We start from the raw sequence: 16,136 nt of genomic DNA on the forward strand, positions 1-16,136 counted from the left end.
AAGCGATTTTGTTAATTGCTAAGAGTCTATGAAAGGTGTTTGCATAATTCACTTTATTAATCGTCTACAAGTAATAATTTGATATTGAACGGGAAATGCACATGTAATTTAAATTTGGTTAAGTAGTGTTACATGGAGCACAATTAAAGTGGTTGCTGAAGCTCATTCGCTCGAAACATTAGACTAGAACGATGTGTATTTGAGTGCCTGGCGTAGAGTCATGCAGTCGACCTCGTCAATCTTGCAGCTATTTGCTTTGATGTTGATCTCCTCCTCTTGCATGACCTGAACATGCATTAGATAGCGCATCGACGCTTTGTTCTCGTTCATTTTCTGGTTCAATTTGCAGACCGATGCCTTCAAGGCCTGCAGCTCATTGTAAAGTGCATCTTGAACCATGTCACACGTCAACTCCAACCCAGGGCGATGAGCGCGATTGCTGAGACGCGTCTGGCAGAGGGTTATGGCCCTCTGCTTGTCCGACATCTCACGATCTAACTCATTCATATTCCTCTGCACCTGATGGATGTGGTCCATTGTGTCCTTATGCTTGTTCTCCAAACACTGCTTTACATGCTTTGTCTCCGCAATTCGACGCTCGAAGGCCTCATTGGTACGATCCGTCTGGTTCTGCATATCCTCGCAGATCTGCTTCAACAACAGATCTATATAGGCACGCAGCTGCCCGGCGGATACCAGAGCCTTGGCATTAGCCTCCAGATTCTCATAGGTCTGAGCCTGCCACTCAGTCAACGAGAATTGGCTTGGAAGATAGAGATGCGGAATAGTTGAAATGGCAAGTTAATACATTTGTTTACTTACCAGTGCTGCTTGGATAAATCCTGGCCTTTGCCAAGATCCTGCTGAAAGTCCTTCAGCTTCAGATTCTTCTCGTCAATAGCCAGCGATTTATCCTTGGCCGATAGATCCTGATCCAACAGATACATGGCTGCTCGCAGCTTGCGTATCTGCTCCTCGGCCTCCTTGAGCGCGGCATCGGCCAAACCCTGACAACCTTTGATGACCTTCAGTTCGCGTCGCAATGAGCGATCCACCTCATCATCGCAGAGATCGACACCAATGCGTCCCTCGCGCAATATTAGGCACTGCTTGCATATAGCCAGTGACTTATCCTTGAGGAACTCAATGGCATTTAGCACGCGATTGCGATACGTGTTGAGAGTTTCATCTTCCAACATAGCTGTCTTCTTCTGACGATTCAGTTCGTCTACCAGGAAGCGAATCTCGCTAGTGCGCTCGCGCATATGATGCTCCACCTCACGCTGCCAATTCTTGGTGGTGTCCTTTGTCTCATCGACCACGCGACGGGACTCCCTAAAAAGGAAGAGCGAGTCATGCGGATGGACGGAAGCATCTGCTGATGGTTGGAGTACTTACTCGACAATGCGCTCAGCTAGCTTCTCTTGGTCGCAGGTAATGCGGAACTTAATCTTGTTGTTGTAGTCCCAGTCCTCCTCGGAATACCTAGGCGGACATTTGGCCACTGGACCCAGGTGTTTACCTGCCAGCTGCAGGCCAGTGATACGACGCGCCTTTAGGTTCGGCAACATGATGGACTCACAATGGTGTTATACTAACTCAAAGTAAACTTTATGTTGGTTTAATATAAAATACAAAATGGTATCTTGCGTAAGATTTAATCAAACAGTGAAATTAATTGTTACGTATGCAATTCTGAATACACATACACTACTGCAAGGGGAGTGGGAGAATTTCTGTAATTGTTTCTTTTTCTATTTTGAACAAGTCCTGGCACACTTTGGTTTCGATTGAGCTTGGGAAATGAGTACCCGACGACCTGGCTGACTGACTCCGAATCTGTAACTAGCGAGCTGCAGCTGCAGCTGCTGCTTCTCCAACTCGAGGGTTAGTTTAATCGATTCATGCTAAGGAATTCAGCCGTTGCCTAGCGGTATTTATTATTTTTATGTTGGTATATGCTCCATGTGGACGGACCTCTGTATGTGTGGTAGCCAGGGCAGTTGTCTTTGGGTATGTGTGTGTGTTGTTTGTTGGCCTGTGTATGTCACCTGGCAATCCAAATGGGCACAAACGCAACCCAGGCCTAGGCCCAAGCCCAGGTGAACTTCTTTCTGCTGACTTCGGTGGCAGGCGCGACTCGTCCTTGCGGTTTTCGCCTGGCTGCTTAAAAATAGCTATGCCTGACTTTCAAGCAGCTCCCTCGATCGATTTATGTTTAACATACTTTCGCTTTTTACCTTTTTTTTTGGAATTGTTTTTCTTTTTTATTTGGCAATTGTGCAAAACTTTTTTTGCCATTTACTTATGCTAATCAACGCCAGCTGCGTGACTGACGGCCTGATCGATTGGCGTGAGGTAGGCAGATGGGCGCAGGAGTGGGTGGGTCTGTGGGTGTAGCCCAAGGTATAACTTTTTTATTCGCATAAGACGCAATATATGTGACTGTTATGCATCATCGGTTAAAGAGACATTGAAGAAATGCATGCTAATTGGAATTTTAGATAATAGAGAGAGAGAGAGAGTTAATGAGAGAGTTTATTCAAGGACTTTTAAAGAGGAGCAAACTTCTAAGGATTGGTAACAGTATATATGTATTTCAGCTTACGTATTTTTATATTGAGATGTATAGGAAGGCAAAGAAATTTTCTAAGAGTTCCAAGATTCAGCTCGATTATAATATAAATCTCATATATGTATGTCATATCAAGAAGCTCAAAGCATAACATTTATAACATCGAGCCACTATATAATTTATATTTCCTTTCAAAACAGAATAATCTAACTTGCCTTTCAGTTAACTTGTCTGCAATAAAGTCGAAATTTTGGTTTAGTTTTTTTTTTGTAAAATTTAGTTTGAATTTATTACGATATACATTTGTTGTTGCCATCATACATATATGCATGCATATACATATACATATACATATATATTTAAATATATATATATAATTATATATATGTATGTATGTGTGTAGTTTGATGTATATTTATATTATGCACTGCACTTAAACCTTAATGATAATAAAAATGTACAATTTAATTAACTAGGATCTGTTGATGTTTGTTGCATTATTAGTTGTCAGTTTTTTGTTAATGTATTTTATTTTTATCTTCACAGAGTTGTCTCTGTTTTCGGTTTTTCTTTTTGGCTTCTATAGATCCAGCCAAGCATTCATTTCTGAACCCGTGTTGCATCTTTCGCTATGGCCTTGAAGTTGTTCGGAACTGGATCGCTCTTCTCGCTCGGACTTAGTAATTAGACTCTCTTAATGTCTGGCACTTACAAAATAACTGTAATTATTATGACAGGGTTGCCAGTGCGATCGCGTGTTTGGCGCAGTTATTTGTAATGATTTATTAACAGTGAACTTGTATTTGAATCATTTTTTTCGTTTCTTTTCTTGTTTCTTTTTTCTAATATTCGCTCAGCCAAAACGTTTTAATTTGGATTTTAATTATTAGCTCTGTGAACTGTACAAATAGCTAATTGTTTATAAATGTCGCATGCATATCGTAACTCTAGAATTTATTTGTATTTTGTTTTTTGTTTCAACTACATTTTTCTTTAGGCATTTTCTTTTCAGTGGACCTGGTTTTTTGTTCAATATATTGCTGGGCTTTTCAATTCAATTGTTTATTTTGGCTATCTACGAATACAAACTGTAACTGTTTTTTTTTTTTGTTATTTTAAATTGTTTTTTGTTTTATCTTTTTTTATATTTTTTAAATTCATTTATTTGCTTTTTGTTTTTATTGTTTTGTAATTTGTTGCTAGTTTCTTGTTGTTTCCTCGTTTTGTATGTAGGCAGTGTTTTTCCTTCTTCTTTTATATTTTTGGAGCTACTTCAATTTTTTATACATATTTTACTTAAGTTCTAGCACAATTTTTTTTATATTTTTAAATTTTTTTGGTGCTTTTCTACAACAAAGAAAAATAAGACATTTCTTACTCAATTTTTTAACTTCACTTCAATTTGTTATTGTAGCATAAAATTTATAAAAAATAATAATGCGAAATTACATAAGAAACTAATAAACCATAAACAATAAACAAATAAAGTTTTACAATTCAAAAAATATATATTTATATTTATATTAATATTATGTTTTCCTTCCGTTTTCTTGTTGCTTCTCTTTGCTTTTGTTTCTCTTATTAATTTAAGTTGTATTATCATTTAGTTGGTTTTTGTTGTTTTCGTTTCTTTTTCTTTCTTTTCATTTTTTAAAAAAAATAATTGCTTCTGAGGTATTTTCATATTCTTTTTGTTTATATAAATATGTTTTTGTTTTTATACATTATAAGTATTTAGTTTTTAGTCGTTCTCGTTTTCAATAGTTTTTTGTTTTTGTTTTATTTTTGTTTTTGTAGTTGTCTTGTCTTTTTTTAAACAATTCAAAGCACCTTTTGATTATATTCGACATTGTGTTTTTATTTATTTACTTTTTTCCATTTTTTTTTAAATTTTTTTACTTTTATTAATGTTTGCAAATATCAATATTTGTTAGAAAATAAAAACAACTGAAACAAAATATAATCAAAGTACATACACATCTATTATAATATATAAGTTTTGCTATTTCTTTTGTTTTTCTTTTTTGTTTTAAATATATATCTTCTTTTATTGTTGTTGTGGCAGCGTTTAGCTTCTCAGTTCACATTAAATGTTTTTGAAATAATAATTATAGCATCATTTATGTCAATTTGTTAATGTATCGACTTTTTATTTATTTAAGTTGTTGTTGTTGTTTTTAGTCATTGTTTTAAGAAATGCCTTATTTTAGTTATGTAAACGTTCGAACAACTGAACTGCTTAAGTGAAAATAATAATTGAATAATTGTAATAATAGTAGAAAGTTGCAGCAACCGAAAGCGAGTTTTCTTCTTTAGGACTATTAAATAAATAGAAAATCAATATATATATATATATATATATATATATCTATATATATTGGCTACGACCTTGACACTGGAAACCTTTGCATTTAGCTTCATATATTCAGTTTTTATTATCATTAATAGATATTGTTAATATTAATATTAATATTATTATCATTTTTAGTTGTTGTTGTTGCTGTTGTTGTATGGTGTTTGCGTTCTTGTAGTTGTTGTCGTCCTATACACTAATTGCTCACTATACAAACAAAGGTTCATCCAAAGAATTGCTAAATGGCTAAACAAGAATTTAAAGCTCGAGTCTAAACAAAAATTATTGTTAAGAATAGTTAAGACAAATAATAATAGAACTCAAAACGGGAAGTTTTTAAAACGAGCTCAATTAAACAACTTAATTGTAATAACAAGTGTAAATGTTGCTGTTGCTTTTCTTCTTCTTCTTATTGTTGTTGTTAAGTATGTATGTTTTTGTATCTATATAATCAATATGTTTTGTTTGCGTGTATACATGTAAATGTATGTAAAAAAATCAAAAAAGTTTGAAGTGTACATTTGAACTAAATTGTGTAAACCTTTTACCTATATAAGCATAAAACATAATCAGTAATTGATAAATATTTATACACGATCCGGAACTCGCTCCAGCTAGCTAACTCTCAAGTGTCTCACAATCTACATACATGTTCATATACATATACATATACACTTGTATATATATATATATGCATAGTTATTCTATATAGTTGGCTATAGCAATAGCATTTGTTATGTTATAGTTATATAGTATGTTATCTGTGTATGTCTCTAACTTTAGTATTTATGTATATCCAAACAAATAGCGATCTCCCTTCTCTGTCTCGCCGCTTTCTTTCTCTCCGTGTCGATCTCCCATAACAAAAACAATTTCCGATCTCCCGTCTACCCCTTGATCTGTATGTCAATATTTTGTAGTAACCTCTAGACCATGGGCAGCCCCTGCAGCACATCCATCATCTCGTCCTGCGCCGGCGATGGACGTGGCGCAAATGTTTGCATGTGATGCGGATGCGGATGCTGGTGCTGATGTGGAGGTGGGGCGGCACGTGCATATATCGTTGAGCGCTGCATGGCTGGCACGTTGGGAGCTACATTCGGATTGGCGGACGGGAACTGTAGCCGAAAGCTGTTATCCGGATGCTGATGCTGCCGAAGCATGCGTCTTGGTGAGCGTGCCGGCATACGATTAGCCCGATGCATATCCTCCAGTATTGATGGCGCTACGTAGGTGAAACCCTGCGAAAGGTAAACAAATATTGCTCTTAATGAAGATGTTTGCATTTGCCAATTGTCTCTGTCTATCTCTCTGTCTCCCTCCATCTCTCTCTATTTGCTTCTCCCCTCGATTGATCGCCAATGAATTGGGAGCATGCCTGGCTGCCAGTGGATTACCCTGTCGCATACTAATGCCCCGTCATATGGTCAAGCCACTGGACTGACCCAACTGCCTATGTAACACATTTTGCATAATTTTGGTTTGCAGCCAGCGTGAGAGACACTAATTAAATTTTGACGAAATCCAAAAACCAAAAGATATATAATAAGTCAAATAAAATAAGACAACAACAATCTACAAATGCAATAAAATAATTAAACATGCCGCCGGCTCGCGTGTAAATTCATCCAGCACGCCGCAGAGGCTGCACAGCGCACAGCGCACCGCGCACAGCGCACCGCGCACAGCGACGCATTGGAATAAAACGGTACGTGAGCGCAATAATATAATTGAAAACCTCGCTTTGGGAGCTGATCAGATCACAGTAAAGCATGCTGACCCACTAAAGCTGTGGGCGAGCCACGAGAAAGTTTGTAATAATACAATAATGGAGTTCTAAGTGCAGAAAGAATTTTCCAATTAGCAGCTTCTAACTGCAGTTTGAGAGCCACTGCTGTCAGCTATGCTTATAAGAAACACAAGCACAGCGGCTGTGGCTATCTGGAGCTACTTTGGCATATAAAACGGCTTTTAAAAGTTACAGCACAATGTGCACTACTTTAAGCAATTAAACCGCCCTAAACAATAATAAAATGCAAAACAAACGAAAAACAAGCGTAACGTATTTTATAAACAAATAAACGGAACAACAACAACAGCAGCACAGTTTGGGCTGCTCTCATGAGCTGCAATTAGCTGCTCAGTGGCCAAAGCCAGCAAAAGAGCAGCCGCAGCAGCAGCAGCAGCAACAACCATAGTTAACGCAACTCTCTGCGTCTGAGGCCAGGGCCACTTCGTCGTCACGTTCGTTGGCCAGTCGCAAAGAAACGCTCAAACTGAGCACACGACGGACGAGTCGAAGCAGCAGCAGCAGCAAAGCAACTTTCGTGTCTCATACAAAAAAAAAACATATTTTAAGCGCACTGTTTAACATAGAGCTCCCCTCTCTGCTCCACCCTTGCCAGTTTTTGTATAAGGCGCTGTCGTGACGTCTGGAGAAAGGCTTAGGCTGGAATTTGCACAAAAAAAAGTCATCCACGTTTAATTTCACTATGCGAGCGCAGTGACATTAATTCTTGGACTCGAAAGAGCTGAGCGCGTCGCATCATTTGCCTTTCAGGGCTATCGGGTTCGGCGAGACAAAAGCACCGGAGCCCAAATATCAAACCAGTTCAAGTGCTTGCAGTTACAACAATATCGACAACAACAACAGCAACAGCTGAGGGAACGATAGAAAGAGAGACACCGCAAGAGTGCGACGCGCAGGCGCACGTGCAGAAAGCGAGAGCGCAGCAGCGTTAGCGTCGGCGTCGCGTGCTTATAATTGGGACAAGAACCGTTTTTGGCAACAGCAACAGCAACAGCAACAGCAGCAAACGTCAACGCTGGCACAGTACATGCCAAACTGTAAGGGCTAGCGCGACAACAGTGCGTGCGAAAGTGCTCTTAAACTGTGAAGTTACATAATTTTAAATAATAGATAAAAAAACAACAAAAAAACCTTAACTAGCTGCCAACTAACAACAATGTGCAAGATATCTGTAATAAAAATTGGCAAACAGTTGAATTGTGTGAAAACAGTAAAAGCAACAGCAGCAGCAACAACAATCGTAAATTGCTGCTTGCCACAAATATAAAAGCGTAGCTTTGTTCGCCAGCAGCAACCACAGCAACAATAACAATACCAACTATACATAAGAAGACTTTGTTTGTTTTGTAAAAATGTCCAAACTGTTGAAAATCAATTCACTCTCGTTGCTGCTGCTGATGGCAACTGCGCTGCCCCCACAGCAACAGCAACAACAACTGCAGCAACAGCAAATGCCAGCAACAGTTGCTGCAATGAGCAGCACAGCAAAAACAACAATACTTTTAAATGCAACTGACAACGCTGCCACTTTCATCGATAGCAACTACAGCAGCACTAGCAGCAGCAGCAGCAACAACATAAACAGCAATGAAGCTTCCACCGCCATCTATGAGCAGCAGCAGCAGCAGCAACAACAACAGCAACAACCACAACAGCAACAGTCACAACCATTGCAATATGCACAAATAACGGCATTAGATAAAGAAGTAGGTATGCATACGGTATCTATTAGCAGTAACAACAACTACAAAGGCTGATCAGCTCTTGGGCATACATCATATACCCTTACCAGAAGAGTATTATTGGGCAGTTTATGACACTGGTTTCCTTTAAAAATAAAATGTTGACTTTATTTTAATAGAATTGACGCTTGTTACACATAGCCCCTCTATGCGATTCACATCATTTCAAGTAATTCATATCCCATATTTCTCCTAATTCGTATTAAATTGATGAACTGAGATACGTCAACTTCTCTATTTACTACTTTGTAACAACGCCTTTCTATGTGATTTTCAAAAACTTTAATATTGAGTGGGTAAATGCGAGCGCAAGTGAGGGTAATTGAGCAAGAGTTAGCGAAAGAGCGAGAAATATATGAAATAGAGAAAGTGAATAAAGTTTTTATGCTCTTGAGAGCAGCATAAAGTCGACTAGAATTACTTTAGCAGCAGTTTTACTTGATATTGAAGTGAAATTTTCGACATGATTTACTTGGATAACCGAACACAAGTTTTCGGGCCTTAACAAAAGGCGGAGCTCCAGCAAAAATGCGTATTTAAATGGAACGCAGCAGAAGTCACAAAACACCAACCAAATGAAAACAAACCGTGGCTTTGGCAAGTGCTTAAATTGCAAATTAGCTGCGCCACGGCAACGATGGCTGCAACAACAACTACAACTAACTACGACACGGTTTACGATTGAGGGCGGAGGGAAGGGCAGCAAATTGTCGGTACGTTAACTTTTTTTGGGTGGTCACTTCAAGTGTGTGAAAGTGAAATTTATTACACCTGAATTTGAAAACGAACGAATTTAGAGCTAGACGTGGAGCAGCTGCCTACGAATGCAATGGCCGGTTTTGAGTGTCTTAACTCTGGGTTGAGTAATTGCCAGAGCAGGCGAGAGAGCTAATTAAAATTGGGTTTATCTTTTATACTGATCTTGTCTTTCCCACTCTCTTACGTTTAGTGGAACGGCTTATCAAGCAGTGGGCGCCGATCGTTTGGCTAGCGCCAGAGGAAAAATTCATGCCGCTGGGCGTGGAGGAGTTCCTGCAGCACGTTCATCCCATGGACAAGGATCGCAGTTTTACACCTGGCATGCCTTTCAGTGAATACTCCACCAAATCACACCTGGTGACCAATGGCGAAATGGAGGATCTATTGAACAACGAGCAATCGTTTATCTATGGTCGCAATCCCAACGAGGCACCAGTGCCCATTTATGGCGTGGTCACGTTGTGCCCACCGCCGCCCAAAAGAGAGCCAGAGCCATTACCAATGCAAGCCTTGTCCAGTACGCGGGGACCCTATATTCCAGTGTCCATTGATCCACTGGAAGAACGTAATGAGACGTTGCGACGTTCGTCGCGTCTTTTTCCACTGTTCCAGCGCGTGAAGCGAGAGGCACCTAGCATACCAGAGTACGGCCCAATCAGTGACTACGATCTGTTAAGCGAGACCCAGTATGCCGGCGAATCTTTGTCTAAGGCCGTGACGTTGGATCAGCAGCAGAAACAACAACAACAGCAGTCAGAATCAGAGCTGGAAAATGGACTCCCAGTGAATAATTTCATAGCAAATCTGGCAGACAATGTGAAATTTAGTGGAGGCGTCGACCTGGACGACAATATGGAGGATAACAACATAGGCGATTCGCAGCCTCATGCTACAAGGAGAATTAAGGGACACCTACCCAGTTTCCATGTAACCTACTGGATGTTCTACCCATACAGCCAGGGCAAGACGATGTGCACGCTAAGCCTGGGACCTCTGGGCCGCATACCATTTCCAGCCGTCTACGGCTACTGCCTGGGCCATCGCCGAGACATTGGCAGCCATGTGGGCGACTGGGAGCACATGACTTTGTACTTTAACGGCGATTCCGAGCCACAGGCTATGTATGTCTCTGCCCACGATGCGGGCGCCTACTACAGCTATAGTCATCTGACAGGCGCCTTCGAGTTCCGACGCCAAGAGACGCGCAAAGGCATTCTACAGCGTCCCAATTTCCCCAAAACTGTAACAACATTCAAGAATCACCCGGTGCTGTTCGCTGCCAAGGGTTCCCATGGCCTATGGACGGCGCCCGGGAAGCATCGATTCGTTAAAGTCGCTCGGCTATACGACATCAATGGCTTTGGAACGCCATGGAACACTTGGAAGGCCGTTGACATAAGCTATAAGAATTTGCGCTCATATGGTATGAGACTATTTGCAAATTTTTAATTTGTATCTAATCTTATCTGTTTCAAAAAGGTCGCGCTTTGGTCCCTGATTGGCTAACCTATCGTGGCAAATGGGGCAATCCCAAGAGCAAGTGTCATCCCTTTCGCCGCATCGGACTCAACTTCTGCGAGTTTACAGACGGACCCACGGGTATACCACTGAAGGAGCCGCACTTTCAATGCGGCGCCGACTATCGCTGATTACATTGGCCTAAATAGTATTAAGATTACCCTTAGATAAATATTTATTGTGAAAATCCCATCCTGCTTCTTACTTTCAAATGAATTAAAGATGACCTAAGAAACGTGATTAAACTTTTGTTTCTTATTCAATAATTATGAAACACTATTATAAAATCCGATTATCTGAATGTCACAAAAGATTGGTCTAGCTATACATATACCTACATTCAACTCAATAATTAAACTCCTAATCATTCGTACTCTTAAGCTAGCATGAAGTGTTGTTTAAGCTTTCACAGATCGATTAACACTTACTTGAAAAATTAAATTGACACTTTCGCTGAGCGTTGTATCATCCGGAGAATCCACGGGAACTTGTCGTGTGAATCTCGTATCGAATTGGGAGACATCATCCTCACTTCGCTGTTAAGATTGAAGAGAAATTTCTTGAGCCAAATGCCCAGCATTGATATAAAATTTTTGGCCTACCAGCAGCGGCTTGATGGGTGGTTCTAGACGTCGAGCCACTACATCGTTCCAGTTGACATGCTTGAAGAACGGATGTGACTGCACAGCTGCCGCATCGTCGGGTCCGCTGCCGAGGCGCTGTGGCTCCTGTCGTTTCATCAGGCGTCGCACCAGATCTCTGGCTTCGGGTGTGAGGTAGGCTGGCAGATTAAGCTTGGCTTTAAGTATGGTTTCAATGGTTTTCTTGCGGTTCTCGGCTGTGAAGGGTGGCTGAAATTTTACCCAAGTTATGTTTTAGTTTAAAATAATAATGATTTACAATGCTATGGCACTTACCACGCCCGTGAGCATATCAAACATAAGTGCGCCCAGGGACCACCAATCGACGGCTTTGCCATGGCCACTTCTAGTTAAGATTTCTGGTGCCCTGTTAAGCAAGAGTTCGGGTTTAGTTATATATATGCACAGACTAAGCAATATTTAAATAATTGACGGGCGTGCACGCACATGTACTCAATTGTGCCGCAGAAGGTGTGGGTGACAATACCCTCTTGTATGTGCTCCTTGCACAGACCAAAATCTGTTAACTTCACATGTCCCTGTGCGTCCAGCAAAATGTTCTCTGGCTTCAAATCGCGATAAATTATGCCAAGACTGTGTAAATGACCTAAAGCCAAGATGATTTCGCTCAAATAAAAACTGCAAGCAAATATTTGATAAGTGTTTAGTTTGAAGTATAAACTGAGTCGCTTACCATGTGGTATCCTCCAGAAAGATGCCCTCGCGTTCCAAATGCATGAACAATTCCCCGCCGCTCAAATACTCGAGTATCAGATACAATTTGCCGTCTGTCTGAAAGGCATATACTAATTCCACGATAAAGGGATGCTGCAAATGTGAGAAAAGAATATAATTAAGAATAGTGCAGAAGGAACAAGATGGACTAATTTGAATAGCATTGTCTTGGGCTCGACAGTTGACTGTGTGTTAACTGTGACAGTGTGGGAAGTACTAAATTTTCTGAATGCTATACCAGAGCTTCACGTTTTTTCTTACCTTAACTGCCTCGAGTATATTACGCTCGGCTCGCGTGTGCGCCGTGTCCTTTTGATTAGTCACAATGGATGCCTTTTTGAGCACCTTCATGGCAAAATATTTGTTGGCATCACGTCCAGCGGTCTTGCGCACCTGTTGAACAAAAGATCAAATGATGTGAAAAGGTTTCGAATGGATTTGTAGCAACATACCTGAAATACTTTGCCGTAGCCACCTTTGCCCAGCACTTTCTTGAGCTCGAAATCCTTAGGGCCCAATTTAATTTTGCCAGGATTGACATTCTCTTCGGAGAGCTGTATGGTTTCCTGGCCTTCATTGCTGCTCAGAGAGAGAGAAAGAGAGAAAGAGAGGGAGAAGAGAGGAAAGAGGAGCAAATTTACAGACACGATTAGTTTAGCAAATGTGTTTTAGATTTAGTGTGCAGTGCTGTTAGCGTGGGAAATGGACAGCCCACGCGTTCTATAAATAAAAACGTTGGCAAACACGCGCCAATTGGCGCCCACAAATCCCATAACATTGCCCACCCCCTCTTAGCTTTTCCAACTACCAGCTCACTCCATGAACATATCAAGTGTTTGTACACTGACTGGCTGGCGGGCTGGCAAGGCTGGCATATTGCCCATTAGACGAGCCAACAACAGCTTGTTGGTTGGTAGTCAATTGCCAGTTGTAAACACTTCTGCCACATGCCAAAGCCAGCCGCGTTATCAGTCGCAGTAGCTGCCGCCCGCGTCAGGTGTGCCTTCTGCCCCGATCATAATATGTGTGCGTGTGTGGCAATTAATACATTGCCCAACCTAAGCAGATTATCATCCAGTCGATACTTGGGATTCGCTATAGGAATGGGTAATCCCCCACACCCTTAACGTGTATTCAGTTGTCGTTCTCAGAAGAGAATTCCGTCGTGTATCGAAATCGCAGTCACATCTCTTGCCCCTGGCAGCGGACATAACTTTCGAATTACTCACTCTTGGTGTAGGTTTATGCTCAATTCCGGTTCTAGGTCGACCTGCAAGACAGATAGAGAGAGGGAGAGAAAGAGAAAGGAAGATAAGAGAAGAATAAACAATATGCAAATGAGTCAGAAAAATGTAAAAACTTGAACGATTAGTCAATAGTTTGTAGCAAAAGCCAACAAAGTAATTTGTAAATAAATTTAAAGATACACAGCCTAAGGGCAAACAGATAAATTTATAACGTAGATGCTTTACAGGTAAATGTCCGGGAAAATTACAAGAACTATAACTCAAGTTTCACAGATTTTCATGTTTAGGGCTGCAGCTTAGTCAAGGTTAATTTTGTAGGTGAACTAGGTGTGAATCAAATTTCCAATCGACAACACAAATCTCGCTTTTCTATAGCTTAGAGAACTATATCAACTAGAACCTATATCAAATATATGTTTATCTTGCATATTAGCACTATCCTATGAGGTCATTATCCAGAGTTAGTTAAGCTTTAAAGCTTATAGGATTTGAGTAAATGATTTCTGATGAAAGTTGCGTCTACCTGGAACTGGGCGAAGTGTCTTAATGACAGAGACAAATTGTGATGCGCTCTTTGTTCAGAGAAAGTGTTTTGGGGCAGAGAAATCGTTAAACGCCGCAACGCCGACGCAGAACGAGGCGTACAAAAATTCCGTTTTGCCTCGGGTGTTGCGTTCGCTGTAGATCGGCAATATATACAAGAGTAAATATATCTATACATGTATATAAAGCCAGACACTTCTCCACACACACATACGCGCACCTTTTCTTTAATGACAAACTAAAATTAGAACTCGGAATAATGCCAAATACTCTGCCGGCAGTTCAGCTGCGGATGCTGCCGAGACGTTTGTTTCTCCGTTTAGGGGCGAGACTTGGAGACTTGTTAGGCAGCATCTCAGTTTGGAATTGTAGGGGAACTCGTCGTTATATGCAATCTATACATATGTATAAATTAATTTTTTATATGCGGGTGTTGCAAGTAAATCCATTTTACTCAACCCACAACTGGTTCAAGCTTTGCAATGCTGGCGCCGAATTTCAATTAACAAATCAATCATAATTTCTAATGTCCACATTTCGAGGGCGTGCGCCCGCTCAGCAGTTACAAGTACTTATGACATTTGTGACAAAAGGCGAATATTGAAACAAGTTGCCGACTAGCACATGCCCTAGCTAGTCAAATTTTACTTATCTGCTGGTGTTCAGCAAGAATTTATGGACATTATCAGTGCGCTTATGCTTACCTTTGCTTGCTACATATATTTGCAAACAAAAAAAATAATATCCTCTTTAGAACATAATCAATGGGTATATAAAAAGAATCCCAATTGCATTTTCAATCGCTACGAAGAAAAAAAAAACAATAAATAGAGCTGCACACGCGGCCGATAGACACGATTCCATCCGTTTTCTTCGAATTTTTTTTTTTTTTGATTACTTGCGCCTTATCAGCAAAGTACAATGCCGTTTTTTATTTCAGTTTTTTCGTTTTCCAATTTTGTTTTATTCACTGATAAGATTTTCATTCCTTTTTAAGTGGGAGTTTAGCTTACAGCGAAGAGCGAATGAATGAGTCAAGACCCAGAGTCACATTTTGACATGAAGCATGCACTGCTAACTACGTTCTTTTACAACACAAATCAAGGTTTACTGTATTTAATCGAATAACTTATACACTGTGCAAACCCCTTTTATATAATCATTTAATACAGCTAGGAATCATGCCATTAGCATTTAGGTCTCGGCTATTATGAAGCGAATTATCTCATAGTATGTCAAGGTAAGAGTATCTAATCTTCGGCAAATAAAAGATAACTGTGCTTTCCTGTTTTGCTGACATACATAAATATAATATGAATATAATTTCCAGGAATTCGCGTGGTAAATCTACAAAAATGAGTTCCTTTTTCCACTTCGAATTCAAAACAAAAGGTGCAACTGGTACGATTGATACTCGTTCATGTCTGGCTGTGTGTGTGTCAGTGTGTTTGTGTGTGTGTGTGTGTGTATGCGTGAGTTATTGATACTGATTATTTTTTGAAGGACATTTGTTTAGAGCGATACGATTGCCCAATATTTCAATCAAATTTAGCGATAATGGCAAAAGAATGTATTCCACAAAGAATAGAATGACTGCTAACGCCGCGCTTACAGCTGAAGTGGACTTTTGCGCAGCAGCAAAGACGCAGAGTTCAGTGCCCAAAACAGAGAAAATATTTCCTTTTTCTTTTCTCTTTGTGGGGAGGGGACCCAGACAAAGCGAAGAAGGTAAACAAAGAGGAAAATCGTACGTGCAGCACATGTATGGGTGGGCAGCGAGTGCAAGGGGAGTGGGTCGGAGAGTTGGCGTGCTGCTGCGTAGTTAACTATGTTACTCACATCATCCAGCTCGATCCTGTCGTCGTCCGAGTCTCGCGCTTTGTCATCCTCGTGCAGCTCTAGATCGAAGAGTTCACTTGTATCACTTACGTCCGCCATTTGTCGTTGTGTTTGTCGTCACACACACACACACGCACACAAGCGCAAACACGGGCAAACACTATGGTTTTGCCTATTTTTTTTTGCTTTTGCTTTTACGTTTGCAATTGAATTTGTTGCTGCTTCTGCTGCTGCTCTAACAATACGGAAACAGACCAGCGCAGCGGCAGTGAAGGAAACGACGAGACGCACTTTCTTGTCAATGCTGTGATTTGATATTAATTTTGGCTTACTCGCACTGGCGCGATGCGGCCCCGAAGGTTATTTGTTTATTA

At 40.4% G+C, this 16,136-nt stretch overlaps 4 protein-coding genes across 4 annotated transcripts; 2 read left to right on the top strand and 2 right to left on the bottom strand.

Moving 5' to 3' along the window:
• Positions 1-40: 40 nt before the first annotated feature.
• LOC111594845 (tektin-1) lies at positions 41-1,770 on the bottom strand. Its single transcript, XM_023308311.2, has 3 exons — positions 1,399-1,770; positions 823-1,335; positions 41-763 (listed from the first exon to the last, which is right to left on the bottom strand). The coding sequence occupies exons 1-3, from the start codon at positions 1,569-1,571 to the stop codon at positions 184-186; spliced, it is 1,266 nt and encodes a 421-aa protein (XP_023164079.2). The 5' UTR covers positions 1,572-1,770; the 3' UTR covers positions 41-183.
• Positions 1,771-5,392: 3,622 nt separating this feature from the next.
• On the bottom strand, positions 5,393-15,861 carry LOC111594833 (ribosomal protein S6 kinase beta-2). Its single transcript, XM_023308298.2, has 10 exons — positions 15,763-15,861; positions 13,363-13,403; positions 12,586-12,712; positions 12,395-12,526; positions 12,093-12,226; positions 11,846-12,037; positions 11,675-11,765; positions 11,360-11,608; positions 11,186-11,293; positions 5,393-6,169 (listed from the first exon to the last, which is right to left on the bottom strand). Exons 1-10 carry the CDS (start codon positions 15,859-15,861, stop codon positions 5,855-5,857), a joined length of 1,488 nt encoding a protein of 495 aa, XP_023164066.1. The 3' UTR covers positions 5,393-5,854.
• On the top strand, positions 7,861-9,177 carry LOC115482918 (protein twist-like). Its single transcript, XM_030223219.1, has 2 exons — positions 7,861-8,448; positions 8,972-9,177. Exons 1-2 carry the CDS (start codon positions 8,091-8,093, stop codon positions 8,983-8,985), a joined length of 372 nt encoding a protein of 123 aa, XP_030079079.1. The 5' UTR covers positions 7,861-8,090; the 3' UTR covers positions 8,986-9,177.
• On the top strand, positions 9,386-10,978 carry LOC111594832 (vacuolar protein sorting-associated protein 62). The gene is made up of 2 exons (XM_030223192.1): positions 9,386-10,662; positions 10,719-10,978. The coding sequence occupies exons 1-2, from the start codon at positions 9,489-9,491 to the stop codon at positions 10,886-10,888; spliced, it is 1,344 nt and encodes a 447-aa protein (XP_030079052.1). The 5' UTR covers positions 9,386-9,488; the 3' UTR covers positions 10,889-10,978.
• Positions 15,862-16,136: the final 275 nt, after the last annotated feature.

The sequence above is a fragment of the Drosophila hydei genome, unplaced genomic scaffold (genome assembly GCF_003285905.1).
Source record: "Drosophila hydei strain 15085-1641.00,03,60 unplaced genomic scaffold, DhydRS2 tig00000001-arrow-pilon, whole genome shotgun sequence".
Lineage (NCBI taxonomy): Eukaryota > Metazoa > Arthropoda > Insecta > Diptera > Drosophilidae > Drosophila > Drosophila hydei.

Coding starts and splice junctions, on each gene's coding strand:
- LOC111594845 (XM_023308311.2), bottom strand. CDS start 1,571: ATGTTGCCGAACCTAAAGGCGCGTCGTATCACTGGCCTGCAGCTGGCA. Junction 1,336..1,398: donor CTAGCTGAGCGCATTGTCGA/GTAAGTACTCCA, acceptor CTTCCTTTTTAG/GGAGTCCCGTCGCGTGGTCG. Junction 764..822: donor GATTTATCCAAGCAGCACTG/GTAAGTAAACAA, acceptor CTATCTTCCAAG/CCAATTCTCGTTGACTGAGT.
- LOC115482918 (XM_030223219.1), top strand. CDS start 8,091: ATGTCCAAACTGTTGAAAATCAATTCACTCTCGTTGCTGCTGCTGATG.
- LOC111594833 (XM_023308298.2), bottom strand. CDS start 15,861: ATGGCGGACGTAAGTGATACAAGTGAACTCTTCGATCTAGAGCTGCAC. Junction 13,404..15,762: donor ACAGGATCGAGCTGGATGAT/GTGAGTAACATA, acceptor TCTGTCTTGCAG/GTCGACCTAGAACCGGAATT. Junction 12,038..12,092: donor TTTCTGGAGGATACCACATG/GTAAGCGACTCA, acceptor ATTTGCTTGCAG/TTTTTATTTGAGCGAAATCA.
- LOC111594832 (XM_030223192.1), top strand. CDS start 9,489: ATGCCGCTGGGCGTGGAGGAGTTCCTGCAGCACGTTCATCCCATGGAC. Junction 10,663..10,718: donor TAAGAATTTGCGCTCATATG/GTATGAGACTAT, acceptor TGTTTCAAAAAG/GTCGCGCTTTGGTCCCTGAT.